Below are 16,876 nucleotides of genomic sequence, written 5' to 3'. Positions count from 1 at the left end.
AACGAATATTTCAATACCCAGCAGAAACTTGTTTTGTTTAGAGCAGTCAAACTTGGCTGAAGTTTTGAACCCTGCCAGCATCTACGTGGCATCCCGGTAACTGCAACCACAAGAAGGGATCGATCATACGTGTCACTTGTCAGCAACCGATCATGGGGAGACGGTAATGGCCAGCCTCTAACTCCCCACCCACGCGCCCACGCGAGTCTCTCCTTCTTCCCATCGCCGCCGGCACGTCTGCCCGCCCGCCCGCGCGCGTTGTGTCGGTCGGTTCCTCGACCGACGTCGCGCCTAATCAGTTGGCGACGCGTGCAGTTCCCCCGGTGGTCTTAATCCCTTCTGTTTCGTCGATGCGACCGATCGGCCGTCCCGGAGATCGATCGGTAATTTCGCGGGGTCGATCGGGCCGCTGATCCGCGGGAGGAACTAGGAGCCGTCGGGCGCGGCCATTCAGCAATGGCGAGCTGCGTGCGGGGCTGCTGCTGCGTCCTGGTGCTGCTGCTCGTCGCGCTCGGCATCACGGCGGCCATCGTGTTCGTCCGCAACCGGAACGGCGGCGGCGGCGGCGACCGCCCCGTCCCCGGCTCCGTCGACCACAAGTACGCCGAGGCGCTCGCCGTGGCCCTCCAGTTCTTCCAGGTCCAGAAATGTACGCACGCATGACACGCACGCATTATCCTTCGCAATCTGCGTGGCATCTGAATTGGAATTTGTGCTGTTCTTGGTTTTGTTCGATCGGCGGTGAAGCCGGGAAGCTGGTGAAGAACGAGATCCCGTGGAGGGGGGACTCGGCGGTGGACGACGGGCAGGCGGCCGGGCTGGACCTCTCCCGGGGGATGTACGACGCCGGCGACCACATCAAGTTCGGGTTCCCGCTGGCGTTCACGGCCACCATGCTGTCGTGGTCCGTCCTCGAGTACGGCGGCGCCATGGAGGCCGCCAAGCAGCGGGACTCCGCCCTCGACGCGCTGCGCTGGATCATGGACTACCTCGTCAATGCGCACCCCGCCGACGACGTCCTCTACATCCAGGTGATCATGCAAAAAAAATATTATTTTTTGTTTCTTGACCATATCGTTTTGAAGTTCTTGATTTTTATAGACGCAAAAAACCAAGACACGCACCAAAAAATAAGGTCCTACCGAGACTTGAACTCGGGTTACTGGATTCAGAGTCCAATGTCCTAACCACTAGACCATAGGACCTCTTGATGTTCTTACTCAGTGGAAAATTGTACTTATTTATTCAAAGTTCATAGCCCCCTCACTAGTGATCTCCAATCTCACACACCCCGGAGCCACATGGAGTCAGATTTTACATAACGCATTATGGCAACCTTCCCTAGGTAGGACTGTGTGACTTAATTCACCGAACGTTGCACCCAATCAATCCTAAACTCCTGAAACTTTGTGAGCAAAACCTTAATCTCTTCAACAAGTTGCCCATTAGCTGAAAGATCATTTTCCTCGCTTCTAATATTTCAAACCACCTCTTTGTGAATTCGTCTTGAGAATCACCTTTTGGATGTTGAGTTCTTGCACCGAGTGGATGGACCTGCGATATGCGAGCAGCTCCCACCGTTTCTGAGTCGACGACGAGTGAAGAAAATGGCAAGCTCCAGCTATGAAGTTGCCATGGTTGTCCCAAAGGACAACACCTCCCCCACTAGAACCTTGATGTTTAGCTAGGGCGCCGTCGAAGTTGATCTTGAGACACCCATCCTCTGGTCTTCTCCAGCATTCCAGCTCACACAGCATTGGCGGCTGCACGGCCGCCACATCCCTGAGCCTTCACTCCCCAGCTAGCCGAACCACTCTGTCCTTGATGCATAACGACTCTTCAACATACTCCCTCCGTCCCAAAATAAGTGTCTCAACTTTATATTAATTTTAATACAAAGTTGCACTAAGGTTAAGACAGTTATTTTAGGATGGAGTGTGTTTCTGTCCATTAAATTGTTCTTAGCTAGCCAGAGTTCATACCAGGCCCGTATTACCATCTTCTTCTCTTCCGCACTCACTCTTCCCAGCCATTCTAGTATCCATGCACGCATGCACTCAACTGTCTCCATGTCCTTCCCACGATTGTTGGAGACAGCATTGCCTCTAAGCTAGGGTCGACATTTGCTGCCTCTAAGGTTAGCCAAAACGCTGCAATGTATGGCATTTTAGTGGAGCCTCTACAACAGTCCCACAAAAAAAAATCAAGTTGTTATGTGATTCACTTTTCAGTTGGGAGGCTCCACAAAAGGGATGACATATAGGGACAGATGAATACTTTAATTGAAACGAAAGCTAGGAGGCGATGCTAAGATTTTTTTTTGTTAGAGGCACCTCCATGCAATGTATGGAGGCAACCTCCAAAGGCTTAGAGGCGGCAAAACTGCACATTGTGGATGCTCTAGCGCCACAAACTCATCATGTAGCAGTTTTTAAAAATCAACAAAATATGTACAGTGCTAGAATTGATACGTAATGGCATCTTCTCTGCCACACACGACACAAAATATCTACGTTTTAATCATGCGCCTATGTAGTTCAATTCCTCCAGCTAAAACCATTCCAAATCATTCACCAAGCATGTATCTTCATCTTGTTTGGGACGTTGGCCTCGTGTCCATGTCCTCAGAATAGTGAACCTTAAGAACTCTTGCACAAAGTGAACTAGGAACCATCAGAATACGTCAAACTTGTTTAGAGTGCAGGGCTGGCTTAACTGCATGTTCGGAAGCTCTCCAGTCTCATAACTCCACTCCGCGTGAGGAGCTGGGTTCGAGCCGCTCCCTGCAATTATGTTGGCGCTCCCTCCGCTCCGGGAGCTGCAGTTGGGGAGTGGAGAGGATCCAAACAAGGCCTAAATATCTTGAAATCTCTTAGACCCATTCCCCACCTCGCTTCCTTCTACGCAATTAATCCAAGGTCATCCATTGTACTTTCTACTTGCCATCGGCTGCCATCCACCAAAATTTAGAAGAGATGGAATTCAAGTTACCGCACATCTTCCTGGATAATCAGATTCAGCGAACTCTTTTTTTGTTGTTTCTCTGACCACATCATTTTGAAGTTCTTGATTTCGAGATAGAAAAAGTAATTGTTTCTCTGACCATATCATTTTGAAGTTCTTAGTTCTTAGACGGAAAAGAAAATTTAGAAGAGATGGATTTCGTGTTACCGCATTTCTTCTTGGATAATCAGACTCAACGAACTCTTTTTTTTTGTTTCTCTGACTATATGATTTTGAAGTTCTTGATATTTAAACAGAAAAAAGTAGTTGTTTCTCTGACCATATCATTTCGAAGTTCTTAATTCTTAGACGGAAAAGAGTAAGATACAAAAGCCAAACAAAAAAAAAATAAGGTCCTACCGAGACTTGAACTCGGGTTACTGGATTCAGAGTCCAATGTCCTAACCACTAGACCATAGGACCATTTGATGTTATATATTCAGCTTAAAGCCTACAAATATGTTCCGTCTCAAAAGGTTATTAATTAATCCGACAAAAATACTGGGTCGACATTGCTGCCTCTAAGATTAGCCAAAACGCTGCAATGTATGGCATTTTAGTTCATCCTCTACATCGGTCACACAAAAACAGGGATGACATATAGGGACAGATGAATACTTTAGTTGAAACAAAAGCTTGTAGGCAGTCTCTTAGCTTGGAGGCGATGCTAAGGATTTTTTGTTAGAGGCACCTCCATGCAGTGTATAGAGGCAGCCTCAAGCTTAGAGACAACTATAGAAACTAACCTATCTTCCTTGTAAAGGATTTCTCCATAATGACCATTACCAGTTGCTCCTGTAGTGGCCAAATAAGGTTTAGCTGCTCTTATAACAAAGGAATTCATATTTACAATGAATTTTTGACCAAATTTTTTATGTGCGATTTAAATAGACATACATTTTCACAAATAAATTGTCCAATGTTTTACGTCAAGCAATACGTAGAGTAACTCCCAATATAGGAGTAAAAACAAGACGTAATAAAAAAAGATCGACGCGGAAAGTTCCGATTGAAATAGGATCTAAACAAAGAAGATCACTTGCCATTCGTTGGTTATTAGAAGCATTTCAAAAGCTTTAGGATTATATTCCGCGTCGAAGATTTGTGCTTGTGGGCGTGAATATAGCGGACTAGCGGATCTGGTAGTTGACAATCGTTTGGACTTAGTAAAGGTTGTCGCATCACCTGTAGTAGGACAGAGGACTTATCGATGCCCACAACAAAACTACACATTGTGGATGCTCTGGCGCCACAACCTCATCACATAGCAGTTTCCAAAAATGAACAGAATGAGGACAACGCCAGAATTGATGCATAATTGCATCTTCTCTGCACAAAATATCCTCGGTTTAATCATGCGCATGTGTAGTTCAATTCCTACAGCTAAACCATCCCAAATCATTCACCACACATGTATCTTCATCTTGTTTGGGACGTCGGCCTCGCGTCCATGTCCTCAAAATAGCGAGCCTTAAAAACTCTTGCACAAAATGACTAGGAACCATCAGAATACGTCAAACTTGTTTAGAGAGGAGGGCTTGATTAAATATCTTGAAATCTCTAAAACCCATTCCCCGCCTTGCTTCCTTCTACACATTTAATCCAAGGCCATCCAGTGGAAATAGTGGGCCTTAAGAACTCTTGCACAAAGTGAACTAGAAACCATCAGAATACGTCAAACTTGTTTAGAGAGAAGGGCTTGATTAAATATCTTGAAATCTCTAAAACCCATTCCCCGCCTCGCTTCTTTCTACACATTTAACCCAAGGCCATCCAGTGGAAATAGTGAGCCTTAAGAAATCTTGCACAAAGTGAACTAGGAACCATCAGAATACGTCAAACTTGTTTAGTGAGGAGGGCTTGATTAAATATCTTGAAATCTCTAAAACACATTCCCCACCTCACTTCCTTCTACACATTTAATCCAAGGCCATCCAGTGGACTTTTAGCTCGCCATCGGCTGCCCTCCACCAGAACTTAGAAGAGATGGAATTCAGGTTACCGCACACCTTCTTGGATAATCAAATTCATCGAACTCTTTTTTTGTTGTTTCTCTGACCACATCATTTTTAAGTTCTTACTTTTTAGACAGAAAAAGTAGTTGTTTCTCTGACCATATCATTTTAAAGTTATTAATTTTTAGACGGAAAAGAAAATTTAGAAGAGATGGATTTCAGGTTACTGTGCATCTTCTTGGATAATCAGATTCAGCGAACTCTTTTGTTTGTTGTTTCTCGACCATATGATTTTGAAGTTCTTGATATTTAAACAGGAAAAAGTGGTTGTTTCTCTAACCATATCATTTCGAAGTTCTTAATTTTTAGACAGAAAATAGTAAGATACAAAAGGCAAACAAAAAAAACAAGACGGAAAAGAGTAAGAAAACCAAGGTCCTACCGAGACTTGAACTCGGGTTACTGGATTCAGAGTCCAATGTCCTAACCACTAGACCATAGGACCAATTGATGCTATATGATCAGCTTAAATACTACAAATATATTCCTCCTCAAAAGCTTATATTAATTAATCTGACAAAAATGCGAACAATTCGAACTGGACCGTCGTGCAAAATAGTTCAGGACTGACGTGGATGACAAAAACTTGCAAAATGCATATGCGAATTTCAGAAGAACCGATTGTGAAGAGGGATATACACATGTGTTGTTGACTTGTTGTGCTCATCGACCAGGTAGGCGACCCTGAAGCGGACCACAAGTGCTGGGAGAGACCGGAGACCATGTCGGAGAAGCGGCCGCTGACCAAGATCACCGCGAACTCCCCCGGCAGCGACGTGGCGGCCGAGACGGCGGCGGCGATGGCCGCGGCGTCGCTGGTCTACAAGCCCATCGACGCGCCCTACTCGTCGTCCCTCCTGGGCCACGCGGAGCAGCTCTTCGCGTTCGCGGACCGGCACAGGGCCGCCTACACGCGCACCTTCCCGGAGCTCGCCAAGTACTACAACTCCACCACGTACCAGGACGAGCTGCTGTGGGCGAGCGGCTGGCTCTTCCACGCCACCGGCAACGGCAGCTACCTCGCCTACGCCACCGGCAAGAACGGCGAGGACTTCGCCGACCTCGGCAACCCACGCTACTTCAGCTGGGACGACAAGCGCCCGGGCACCCAGGTCCTCCTGTCGAGGGTGAGCTTCTTCGCGTCGCAGGGGGCCGATGTCGCCGACGACAACGAAGGCCTGGAGTCGTACAAGCAGACCGCCGACGCCGTCATGTGCATCCTTCTGCCGGACTCCGAAACCGCCGCGTTCAGAACGGAAGGTGGGTTGCTGTATGTGGCCGACTGGAACTCGCTCCAGCACCCCGTGGCCTCCGCCTTCCTCGCCGCCGTTTACGGCGACTACATGCTCACCTCGGGCAAGACGGAGCTCACCTGCGGCGGGCAGAGCTTCTCGCCGGCCGACCTGCGCAAGTTCGCCCAGTCCCAGGTCAGTGCTCTTCCCAGAAATCGTTCAGAGAAATGGCTATGTCAGTGCACTTTCCAGAGTATTTCTTCAGTCAGATTGTCAGAGCCTGAGAATGCGACCGATGTATGTTTGGCAATGGCAGGCGGACTACGTGCTGGGGGACAACCCGATGAAGCTGAGCTACCTGGTCGGGTACGGCGACAGCTACCCGCAGCGGGTGCACCACCGCGGCGCGTCCATCCCGGCGGACGTCAACACGGGCTGCGGCGGCCAGGAGTGGCTCGAGTCGCCGGACCCCAACCCGAACGTGGCCGCGGGCGCGCTCGTCGGGGGCCCCTTCAAGAACGACTCGTTCGTGGACGAGCGGCAGAACGTGATGCAGAACGAGGCCACCACGTACAACAGCGCCCTCATCGTCGGCCTCCTCTCCGGGCTCCTCTCCACGTCCTCCGTCGCGCAGTCCTTGTCGACCTGATCGGTTCATCGATTGCTGTATCCTAACCTGTTAACTGCTAGCTGACTGTTTTGTGTAGATCAACTCGTGGTCCATCTGAGTTGACGAACTGATCGATGAATTGATCAGTCATTTCTCAGTAGGGAGATCACCGTGTTGTTGTGTCATGGAGAAGTTCAGAATGTGTACATGTGTGTTATGATGAGGAGTTTCTTAGGAATTTTGTTTGCTTGGTAATATTGTTGTTGACATCATGATCTTCAACTTCAAATTGTTGCATCAGTTCAGTTGTCTGAGCCTATTAACATCGAATTTTACATGACAACAAAAACCCCATTAACGAAACAGAGTTCCGTGGTGTGTAAATTGTTCAGTAATTCAGGGTGAAAACTTTAGCTCCAAAAATTACCCAGGAAATACAATATACATGCATCCATCTACGATAATTTCATAATAATCACATACAAGCATACCATCGAAGCCATTGTAAGCAGCAATTATCCATCGATCTTCTTTTCCGGTCACCCATCCCTTATCTTACCCGCCGAGCTATCTATCAAGAAACCTAGGCACTCGCTCTCGCTAGGAGCCGCGCAGGACGTCCGTGGGCGCCAGCGGCGGTGCGTCGAGCTGGTAGAGCCCGGTGGCGGGCCCGACGAAGCGGAACAGGATCCAGGCGCCGGCCATGATGAAGATGGAGGCGTAGGCGAACTTGTTGAGCCAGAAGAGGGCGCCCTTCTCCCCGACGTACAGCTCGTAGGCCTTCTCGCCGAGGCTCATCTCGTCCCACGTCTTCTTCCGCTTCTCCTTCTCCCTCCTCGGCGCCGCGGAAGCGTTCGCCTTGCCCTTGCCCCTCATCATCTTCACCTCCACCGGGGGCAGGTACGGCTCCTGGACGCGGCGGGCCTGGTTCCTCGACCGGAGGCGGGTCTTGACGCTGGTGGTGCCGGAGTTGGCGGACGGAGGCGCGGAGGGTGGCGGGCTGGGCTGGGTGTTCGTGGGAGGCGGCTCGGACGCGGCCGTGGAGGTGTCGCCGGAGTTGCCGTCGGGTGCCGCGCTTGGGGCGTGGCGGTGGCGCTGGCGGGCGTGGAGGAGTAGGGGCTTGGAGGCGCGGCCGTGGAGGAGGAGAGGGAGCTGGGAGGGGAGGAGGAGGTGCTTCATGGCGTCGCCGGATGGTGTCTGGTTTTCTTGGCGCCGGTTTGATGATGGGGTTTGGGTGGCTGGGGATACTAGGGGCAGGGCTGATCAACTGCGCCGTCCGTCGACGGTCCGATGGAGAATTCAATGTCTCGGATTAAACCGCCACTGGAAACAAAAAGAAAAATTCTACGTATATATTTTGTGCCCAATAGAAATTCTGTGGAGTTGTTTTTACGTAGAAATTCTGTAGAGTTAAAAAGGCTGAACTGTCCATTTAACTCTACTATTTCTTTATCAAAAAGTTAGGTCTACGGTAATACTAGACGAATCTCTGCTACTTATAAAAGAGCAAATATAATCTTCACTAAACGTATCACGTAAAACAAACACAGGCCCACTATCACCGCATGATTAGGCCCACTAAACTCAATCTAATGACCGGCCTTAATCTAACTCATTTTATGTGTGCACTTAGCAATTTACATTGAATAACCATACATCACCACAGATGAAATAACACGCCCGGTTAATTAGGAAAATATAATCACCGCGCATTCTATTAGGAAACAAATCACGCGCGTCCTATTATATAAGAAACTAATCAGAGGTGCATCCATCCTATTAGGAAACTAAATCACGAGCATATTATATATAGTGTTGTCGCTACCATCGTCTTCTGCCTGGAGGCCAGGGCGCTCTTGTGTCCGAGTGCGAAGACTCCATCCACATCCAGAGCATGCTCTCCGGCAGTGTCGGCTTCATCTCCGCCGGCATCACCCACGCCGACAACCACCCACCACCGACGCCCTCCAAGTACAAGCCGTCAACCGCCATCGTCCCCAGGGCGACGCCGGCCTCGAACGTGGCGCTGGAGGTGCCATTGTCTTGCTGGGCCTTCGAGAACCTCCTCCAGTTCTCCCTACGTACACCGTCGAGGGCATCAAAGGTCTATCACAAATCAATCAGGTGAATATTTAATTTGATTTGGTGGTATTCTGGGCTCTGCATGACTAATATTGTACCTTTGGCACTTGGTGGTCCATCAGGTTTTTTTGATCTGCAATTTCATCCACCAACCAATCCTCCTCTCATGCGTACTAGAAACCTCTTTTGGGAGAGGAAGAAATTGCTATTCCGGGCGCTTATTGATTAATCATTTCATAATTCCAAATACATGTGATCTGGGGCATGAAAATCATTCCAATATATAGATTAAGGAGGAAATGAGACTGATTGTAAGAGTGTATTTGTTTAGACCTACATAGTTATAATGAGGTTAATATTTAGACCAAGATGGACGAATTTGACTACATGCATAAGTTTGTCTGCCCTGGTAAAGTGTATGTTCAGTGGGTGCACGTACATTACAAATTAAATAAGAATCTTGGGACTTCAAGCAATCTAAAATTCTAGGTTTGAGATTATCTTAGGTTGCCAATGCTTGTACTGTAAGTGTATAATTTGATATGACACGTATATAAGAACTCTGCAGCACTCATGGCTTACAACTTATGATCAGAGGGATACTGAAGAAGTGAATATGCATGTCTCTCTTTCCCAGGGTTATTTCTACCGCCAGATGCATTAAACTGGACCTTATCAAGAGGTAACACCATCATCTTGATTAGAATTTCCTTATTTTGGTCTGATTCTGTTTACGGATGATGTCGCTTAGCCTGAAATTAAGGTGGGTGGAGCCTAGCACGAGGGGTTGGAAATCAGAATATATAGTCCGTTCTTACAGAAAACTTTACACACAGACTTCATGTGCTCATGTGTCAATTTAAAATAATTGCATACCAATCCAGTAATTGTACCGAGGATTCCCAACACAATGTTTGCTGGTTGTTTGTTGTTTCTATTGACTCCCGATTTCATTTTCTTTTTTGAGCAATTGAATCCTGATTTCTTGATCCATAACAAATACTCAGTGCTCTTCGGTTGTAACCGAGGGACGAACTGAATTATCGGTCCACCGAAGTCTCAGTCATTGATTTTTGGTAGGACCGAATTGTCAGTAAATTTAGGAAACCGAATTTTAAGATGACCCGAAGCACCGAACCAAACGGTTCGGCCTAACCGAATGTCCAGCCTGAGTTCTAACAGATAGATCCTTCAAAGGATATATTGTAATACAACTGCCGTATATACTGTTACAGAGAAATCATATAAATTGGATTCAGTCGGATTTTTTTCATGACAATGTAAGTTCTTATATTTATTCATGTGCATTTCATTGAGAACTTACTTCTTGTTTTATGCTCCTGCTTTACATAGCTATCCCAATATCAAGAAATATGTTGCAGCATTTCATTAAGAACCTTTTAACTGAAGTTGATTGTTCATGCAAACACAAGATGCGCCAAAAGATAATGGCGAAGAAAATGGAAGTATGTATGCACCTAAATTGTTAGGTTTGACTCTAGGTATGTTTAATTATTATTCCACGTTGTGCAATATATGCTTTCAAGATTTTTTTATAGGAGGTAGCAAAAGGAACTCAATGAGGGATACGCTGATTAAAAAAAGTAGTTGGAAAACATTGGGCTTAGTAAACATTGTGACCCTTCTCCTAAATTTTTTGATACATTGTAGAAGAAAATATTTTTTTTTGAATTTTTGAAAATAAAATTGTGATAACCGCTAATCTATAAATTCCATATTTGACAAGCAAGGTTATTTGGTTTAACTCTTCCAAAGTTTGTTGGAAGAAGTTTCACATACTTGGTGAAAGTAACAATGCTCGGAGATCAAGTCCTTTCCTATGTAGTGTAAACATTTGGAGGTATAATTAGTTTTCCTTATGTTTTTTGTAAGATAATAACGATGCATGCAGGGGAGGTTGAATAGTCTACATTACTTTTCTTATTTGAGGTTTCATCATGTTTTTGCAATTTAGAAGTTGACATGCCTGAAAGCTTGATAAGGTTAAGCTTGACAAATACACTAGAATACTTTTCCTTTCATCTTCTATTTTTGCACATATAGAAGTCGCTGTAGTCACATATCATCTTGTATTAATTTCCTATTATCCATTATATAGATAGCTTTATACTTTTGGTAGTACACATAACAAAATAATTTTGATCTAAATTAGTACTGAAATATATTTTGCTATGTAGATATTAGGAATTTTTGGTACTACACTTAACCAAAAATTATATATATTATCTTCCATTTGATTTATATATTTTTTGCAACATTTATTTTTATTTTATACTATGTGAATCTCAGATTTACGTTTGAGACGTGCGTTGCATGTGCACGCTTACTAGTTTGACCAAATTCATAAGTATTAGGCTTTAATTACACACCAGCTCTCCTAATATACAAAGCTAAAAAATGTCTTAAACCATGCAAAGTCAGTACCAATTACACATTACCTAGAGACTACTTTGGCTACTCCCATCTCTAAAGTAATGTAAGACGTTTGAAGTAATGTAAGACGTTTGAAGTAATGTAAGACATTTTTGTATACTTAAAAGGCCGTATGCATCCCTAGTTGGTGTAGAGAACGGGGAAGTGAAATTCTCCCCCAATTTTCTAGGCATCTGGTTATAGATGTTAGGTTTTAGTGCGATGTTCGTTTGGTATTTGGCCCAGATAGTCGGCACACCCTCATCAAGGGTATAGGACTAGCAATAGGTGTTGCCTAGATGGTGGCTTCAGGCTGGCTGATGTATTACTTTGTATGATATTTGTGATTAATTAATAAAATGGCTGCATGCATCGTTCAAATGCAGAGGCCGGGGGTTTATCCTCCTTTCCAAAAAAAGTAACTAATGTAAGAAGTTTTTGCAGTTCAAATTGAACTACAACTGCTAAAACGTCTTATATTAATGTACAGAGGTAGCACTTGATACTATTAGTTTTTTTATATATCACATGAACAGTTGATTATACAATGGTTTGGTTGGTTTTCTCAGCGTGCTTGGTGGGAGGGGGAGGGGCGGAGTTGGAGGCAACGAACAGGAGTTTAGGAATTAAAGAGCAGACAATTTTCACAATGGATAGCATCATGTGTTCTACGACATCCTTAAACGGTAATGTTTATGCTTTTTTGCCACAACTGATGTCATTGCACCTAAAGCGTTCAAGGAGGTAAGCCGTTGGATTGACATGTGAGATGCAATGCGGGAACATGCATATTAATAACATTTCAAAGGATTTGTCGAGTTTGTTGCAACTACTTTTTTTAACTAAATGTTAGTCAATTTTCCTGTTACAGATTGACACAAAGATACATTCATGCACTATCCTAGTATCCTTCTTCTTCATCATTTATAAGTGAGTAGTGACAACCTAAAAAATACCGCATGCTAAACCTACCTCATTGAATACCTATTCGTCTATTTGTTAGGTTAAACATATGTGATAAAAGGCTGTGTTGAATTTAGCCGTGGATCAACCACACTCCTATAGGTTCTAGAAGCCTCGTTGCGTTGGGTTATAGGTGGTGTTTGTGGGCAGTGGCGAATGTATATGTATTTTATGATGTCAAGTGACAACATAAAATGTGTTTAGCAAACTAATCCTAATTAAGTTTTAAGTGTATATGTTTACATACATATATAAGTTTGATCTGTCGACATCACTGGCCTCGATTGCTGGCCGCCACTGCTTGTGGGCCCACCTGTAAGTGGATGCCTCACAAGTACATCGTGTTTGGGCATGTTTTGTACTGGACGTGCCGCTGTTAGGTGAGCCCATGTAATAGCAATCTCTCCTACTAGAGCATCCCATTCGCTACAGAAACATCTTTCCTTCTCACTCGACAGCCCCAGCCTATAAGTGGGCAGACACGTGTAGCCATTGTTGCCTTCTACAAGTGTCGACCTCTTTCAAGTAGATGAACCCCATGTTGGGTCGCCCCGTATCACTGCTGCAGGCATGCCCAATGTACAACAAATACCTCCTCGCCGAGGCACTCTTCCACCTCCCCTTGAGTCCATGACATTCCTCCCTGTCTCGTGTATCCTTTAGCTTCTCCTACAAGTTCCATCCAAGAGGTGTGATGAGGCTTGCCCCAGCCCTAATCTCACCTACTTAAAAGAGCTTAAGGTTCAACTCTTGTTTTGATTTTTTTTCCTTCATTCTCAAATTTTCATCGTTTTTCCCCGAAGACAATAGTAATAACTATAGTAATAGTAAACAACACCATGTTGGGCAGCGTGTTTTACCTCTTGCAGTTGCTCACCAGATGCCATTGGTGACAACTTTGGAAATAAACTCAAAAGGCCCTATTTTCCAATCTCAACATGTGTATTGTGCCCAGCGAAAAAGAAAACTTCTCCGCACCCCTAGTTTTGTGCGCCTTATGCCCCAAAAAATTACATGCAATTTCCATCACATGCAGTTGCATGTCAAAGACGAGTGTGTGATTGGGTGGCAAGTTTTCAAAAGAAAAAAAACGAATCTTCTTTTACAATCTTAACTAATTATTTATGGCCACGTGATGTTAAAATAAAAACATATTTTTTGTTGCAATCATGTTGTTAGAAGCATGCGAACTTGCATATTCGAAATAAAATGAATGAAAATTTAAGTATTATAAAAGTACAAAGAAAACAAATTGTGACCAGGACAAAAATAATAAAGTAAAAAAGCAGGATTTTTAAAAAAAATTCAAATACATATAAGGTTAAATGGAAATCACAAAAAAGAAGGGAAATGTAATAAAAATAAAAATAAAAAGGCAAAGATAGGCATTGAGACGGGGCCTTGAAAAAGGCCCAAGAAACAAAATGGAAAGAGCTTGAAATCAGGATGGGTTGCTATTACGGATGCGGCGAAAAAAAATGAAATCACTAATTAAGGAGTACTAGTTGCAAAGAACACTCCACTTTCTCAGGTCACGACAAGTGGCACACATGCAGCGCGCCACTTGTCGCAACCTGGGAGTTTTCCCTTTTTCTGTAGATCCGTTTATTCAAACCGTTTTATCTTTTAAACCATGCGTCCAAATCTCGAACCGTTTTCACCACTGAATTCCTCGCGTCGAAATCTTCAAAATTAGATCCCATGTTGATAGGTCTAGACGAACTTTTTTCACGAAAAAAATCGGACGAAAAAAAACCGAACCGGAAGCACGGTTTTTTCCCTTTTCGAAAGAGGCACGCCCGTGCCTCTCGCGAAATAACACCGGTGCCTCTCATGGAAGCAAAACCGTGACTCTCGTGGAAGAAAAAAAACAAAAAACGTATTTTTTCGTTTCTGAAAGGCACGGCCGTGACTCTCGCGAAAGCACAACCGTTCCTCTTGCGGAACCAAAACCGTGACTCTCGCAAAAGAAAAAAAACAGAAAACGCATATTTTTTTGCTTTCTGAGAGGCACAGCCGTGACTCTCGCGAAAGCACAACCGTGGCTTTCGCGGAAGCAAAACCATGACTCCCGCAAAAGAAAAAAATAGGAAACGCGTTTTGTTTTTCCCTTTCTGATAGAGGCGGGGGTGTCCCGATCTTTCGATGAGATGATAACTATCGATTTGATGGAGTCAACTTTTACGATCCGACTACAAACGTGCACGACGTTGCGCCTTAGCAATCGCTAAACCAATCTTCTGAGGTTACTGACGATGCCGGAAGCACGGTCAGCCTGACCACGAAGGTCTATTCCTGCAATCAATCGAAGAACGAACAAGAATATGATAAAGCAATCTGAATATTGCGAATATATATATGAAGCATTGATAATGATGGGGATCCGTAAGCGGTCTTTGTCTGGTCGTTGGACACAAACGAAGTACACGAAGTTGCAATGGCTAACTTTTAACTAAACAAATCCCGAGGAAAAAGCTACTAGATGGATCTACTTATACAGGAGCAAGGGGTGGCGGCCAAGGAGGTGGAAGGACGTCCCAAGGCAACCTAAAACTAACACTAGGTCGTACAAGGCTCATGGGCCCAAGTGGAGGTGGTGCAACACCTTTGGACTTGTTGTTTGACTCGGATTCTACTGCAGCGTCAGATTGTTTCGTCGATATCTCAATGCTCAAGACGAATTTGAAGGTGATTCCAATTGGGTTGGAAATATCACGGAATCTACTTTCCAACAAAAAAAGAATCACCCAATTCAGAGTCCGTATGAAAAAGTTGTTGACATTTTGAGTCAGGTATGTCTGTGTAGTCCGAATCTGAATCCAGAATGTGAGAGACTTGGACTCTATCTTCTCTTAGCCCAAAAGTGACGTGAGAAGACTTTTTGAACAGAACCTAAACTTATCCTTTTTCCCTTATCTTCATATGTGGATTGTACAAATGTCCCATACACCTGCAATTAGACAAAGCACAAAAGTGTGTGAAGTATTTTTGTTCTGGATAACATAAATAGATTATTGAATAGTTTGCACTAGTAATCACCTGACAAATATGCATGTATGCAATATTTTTGGTCGTATCCAAGGTAGTCATGTCCTTATCATCCCCCCCTTCTTGAAAACAAAGCCGTCCTCGGCATTGCTTAATCTGAAATGTGGCTAACAAAAGAGACAAGGTGTACATGTTGTATATGTATATGCCATCCATTTTTACTTCCCTTGATTTTTGCACATATGACACATGTATACATGAGTAAATTTCATAGTTCATAAAATCTAAAGCCAAAAAATTATCACAAGAAGTAGAAGGCATGAAAATATTGCAACTCAGTTTGCACATATAAGTGAAGCTGTTATTCATTTCAAAAGATTGACAATGTTCATCATTAAACCATCCCAACATTGGTGAATAAACCTTACTTGAATCAAATTTACAAGCTACAACATGCTTAAATAAGCAAACATGCAATAAGTCATTGGACATAGAATCATCACCAAGATTAGAGGTCATATCAAAATGATTAAACATCGGTTCTTTTGCATCAACGGTTAATTCAATGGGTGCACTCAAAATTGTTGGTATTTTAGTAATTTGATCACATGACGCATTCATGACAGTAACAAGATTCTCTAAAATAGGTGGTGTGCTCAAATCAACAGGTAACTCAACACAAGATGCATTCAAGTTAACTAGGCATGCATCATTCTCATGTGAAGTTATATCATCAATACCTTTATTGTTACCTTGTCGCAAAGACGTAGCTGATGTAGGTACGAACGTTGATAATGTACCATACTCTTGAGATGATGTCGCGCTCACAATTTGAGGTGGGGCTGCTCTAGTAGGTGCAACGGTGGAGGAACCAACTGGCGGTGGTGAGCATGAACTGGAATAGTTGTTGTTGTAGTCACCCAATGCATCCTCCTGTATCTGTCTCTCAAAGGTACAAGCACGAACATACATACCAGTAATGCAACAAGGAAAATACTAAAATCTTGCCTGAATATCATGGTTCAAACCACCAAAGAATCTTTTCATTGTATCATCCTCAGATTCTTCTATGTCACAATGATGCATATAAGATTTAAACTCTTAGTAGTAAGCATGAACAGTGTTGTTGCCTTGTTTAAATTGTTCAAATTTGCGAAGTAATTCACGACAATAGTAAGGAGGGAAAAATTGTTGTCTCATTACATATTTCAAATCTTTCCAAGTTGTGGGTTGGTTATCAATGTTTTTTTGCTTACAATGCACACTCCACCAAACAGAAGCAAAACCAGTAAATGCTCTAGTGATAGCTCGTACTCTCTCAAGTTCAGAAAAATCATAGTGAGTAAAAACTTGTTCTACTTCAAGCTCCCAAGCTAGATAAATAGCAGGATTAAATCTACCCTCAAATGATGGTAAAGAGATAACCTGATCATATGCTTGTGTGTGTTGTCCCAACTCTCGCGATGGTGAAGATGTGTCCATCGTCCAAGAACTTCTATCTCCGGAATCTGTCATGATTAGTAGAAACAAGAAACAAATTCGAGAATAAT

At 43.9% G+C, this 16,876-nt stretch overlaps 2 protein-coding genes and 3 non-coding genes across 5 annotated transcripts; 1 reads left to right on the top strand and 4 right to left on the bottom strand.

Annotated features, from left to right (window-relative positions):
- Positions 1-242: 242 nt before the first annotated feature.
- LOC125522539 (endoglucanase 18-like) lies at positions 243-7,340 on the top strand. The gene is made up of 4 exons (XM_048687590.1): positions 243-649; positions 748-1,031; positions 5,693-6,445; positions 6,567-7,340. Exons 1-4 carry the CDS (start codon positions 457-459, stop codon positions 6,897-6,899), a joined length of 1,563 nt encoding a protein of 520 aa, XP_048543547.1. The 5' UTR covers positions 243-456; the 3' UTR covers positions 6,900-7,340.
- Positions 1,134-1,205, bottom strand: TRNAQ-CUG. The gene has a single exon. It is a non-coding gene; the product is annotated as a tRNA-Gln (tRNA).
- On the bottom strand, positions 3,355-3,426 carry TRNAQ-CUG. Its single transcript has one exon. It is a non-coding gene; the product is annotated as a tRNA-Gln (tRNA).
- On the bottom strand, positions 5,392-5,463 carry TRNAQ-CUG. Its single transcript has one exon. It is a non-coding gene; the product is annotated as a tRNA-Gln (tRNA).
- Positions 7,256-8,101, bottom strand: LOC125522540. The gene has a single exon (XM_048687591.1). It carries the CDS (start codon positions 8,037-8,039, stop codon positions 7,461-7,463), a length of 579 nt encoding a protein of 192 aa, XP_048543548.1. The 5' UTR covers positions 8,040-8,101; the 3' UTR covers positions 7,256-7,460.
- Positions 8,102-16,876: the final 8,775 nt, after the last annotated feature.

Source organism: Triticum urartu, chromosome 7 (genome assembly GCF_003073215.2).
Source record: "Triticum urartu cultivar G1812 chromosome 7, Tu2.1, whole genome shotgun sequence".
NCBI classification, from domain to species: Eukaryota; Viridiplantae; Streptophyta; class Magnoliopsida; order Poales; family Poaceae; genus Triticum; species Triticum urartu.
The sequence above is the reverse complement of the archived record's forward strand: the minus strand, read 5'-3'. Positions and strand labels throughout refer to the sequence as shown.

Excerpts from the sequence above, each read along its gene's own strand:
- LOC125522539 (XM_048687590.1), top strand. The coding sequence starts at position 457 with ATGGCGAGCTGCGTGCGGGGCTGCTGCTGCGTCCTGGTGCTGCTGCTC. Across the intron at positions 1,032-5,692 it reads ACGACGTCCTCTACATCCAG|GTAGGCGACCCTGAAGCGGA; the intron begins GTGATCATGCAA and ends CTCATCGACCAG. Across the intron at positions 6,446-6,566 it reads GCAAGTTCGCCCAGTCCCAG|GCGGACTACGTGCTGGGGGA; the intron begins GTCAGTGCTCTT and ends TGGCAATGGCAG.
- LOC125522540 (XM_048687591.1), bottom strand. The coding sequence starts at position 8,039 with ATGAAGCACCTCCTCCTCCCCTCCCAGCTCCCTCTCCTCCTCCACGGC.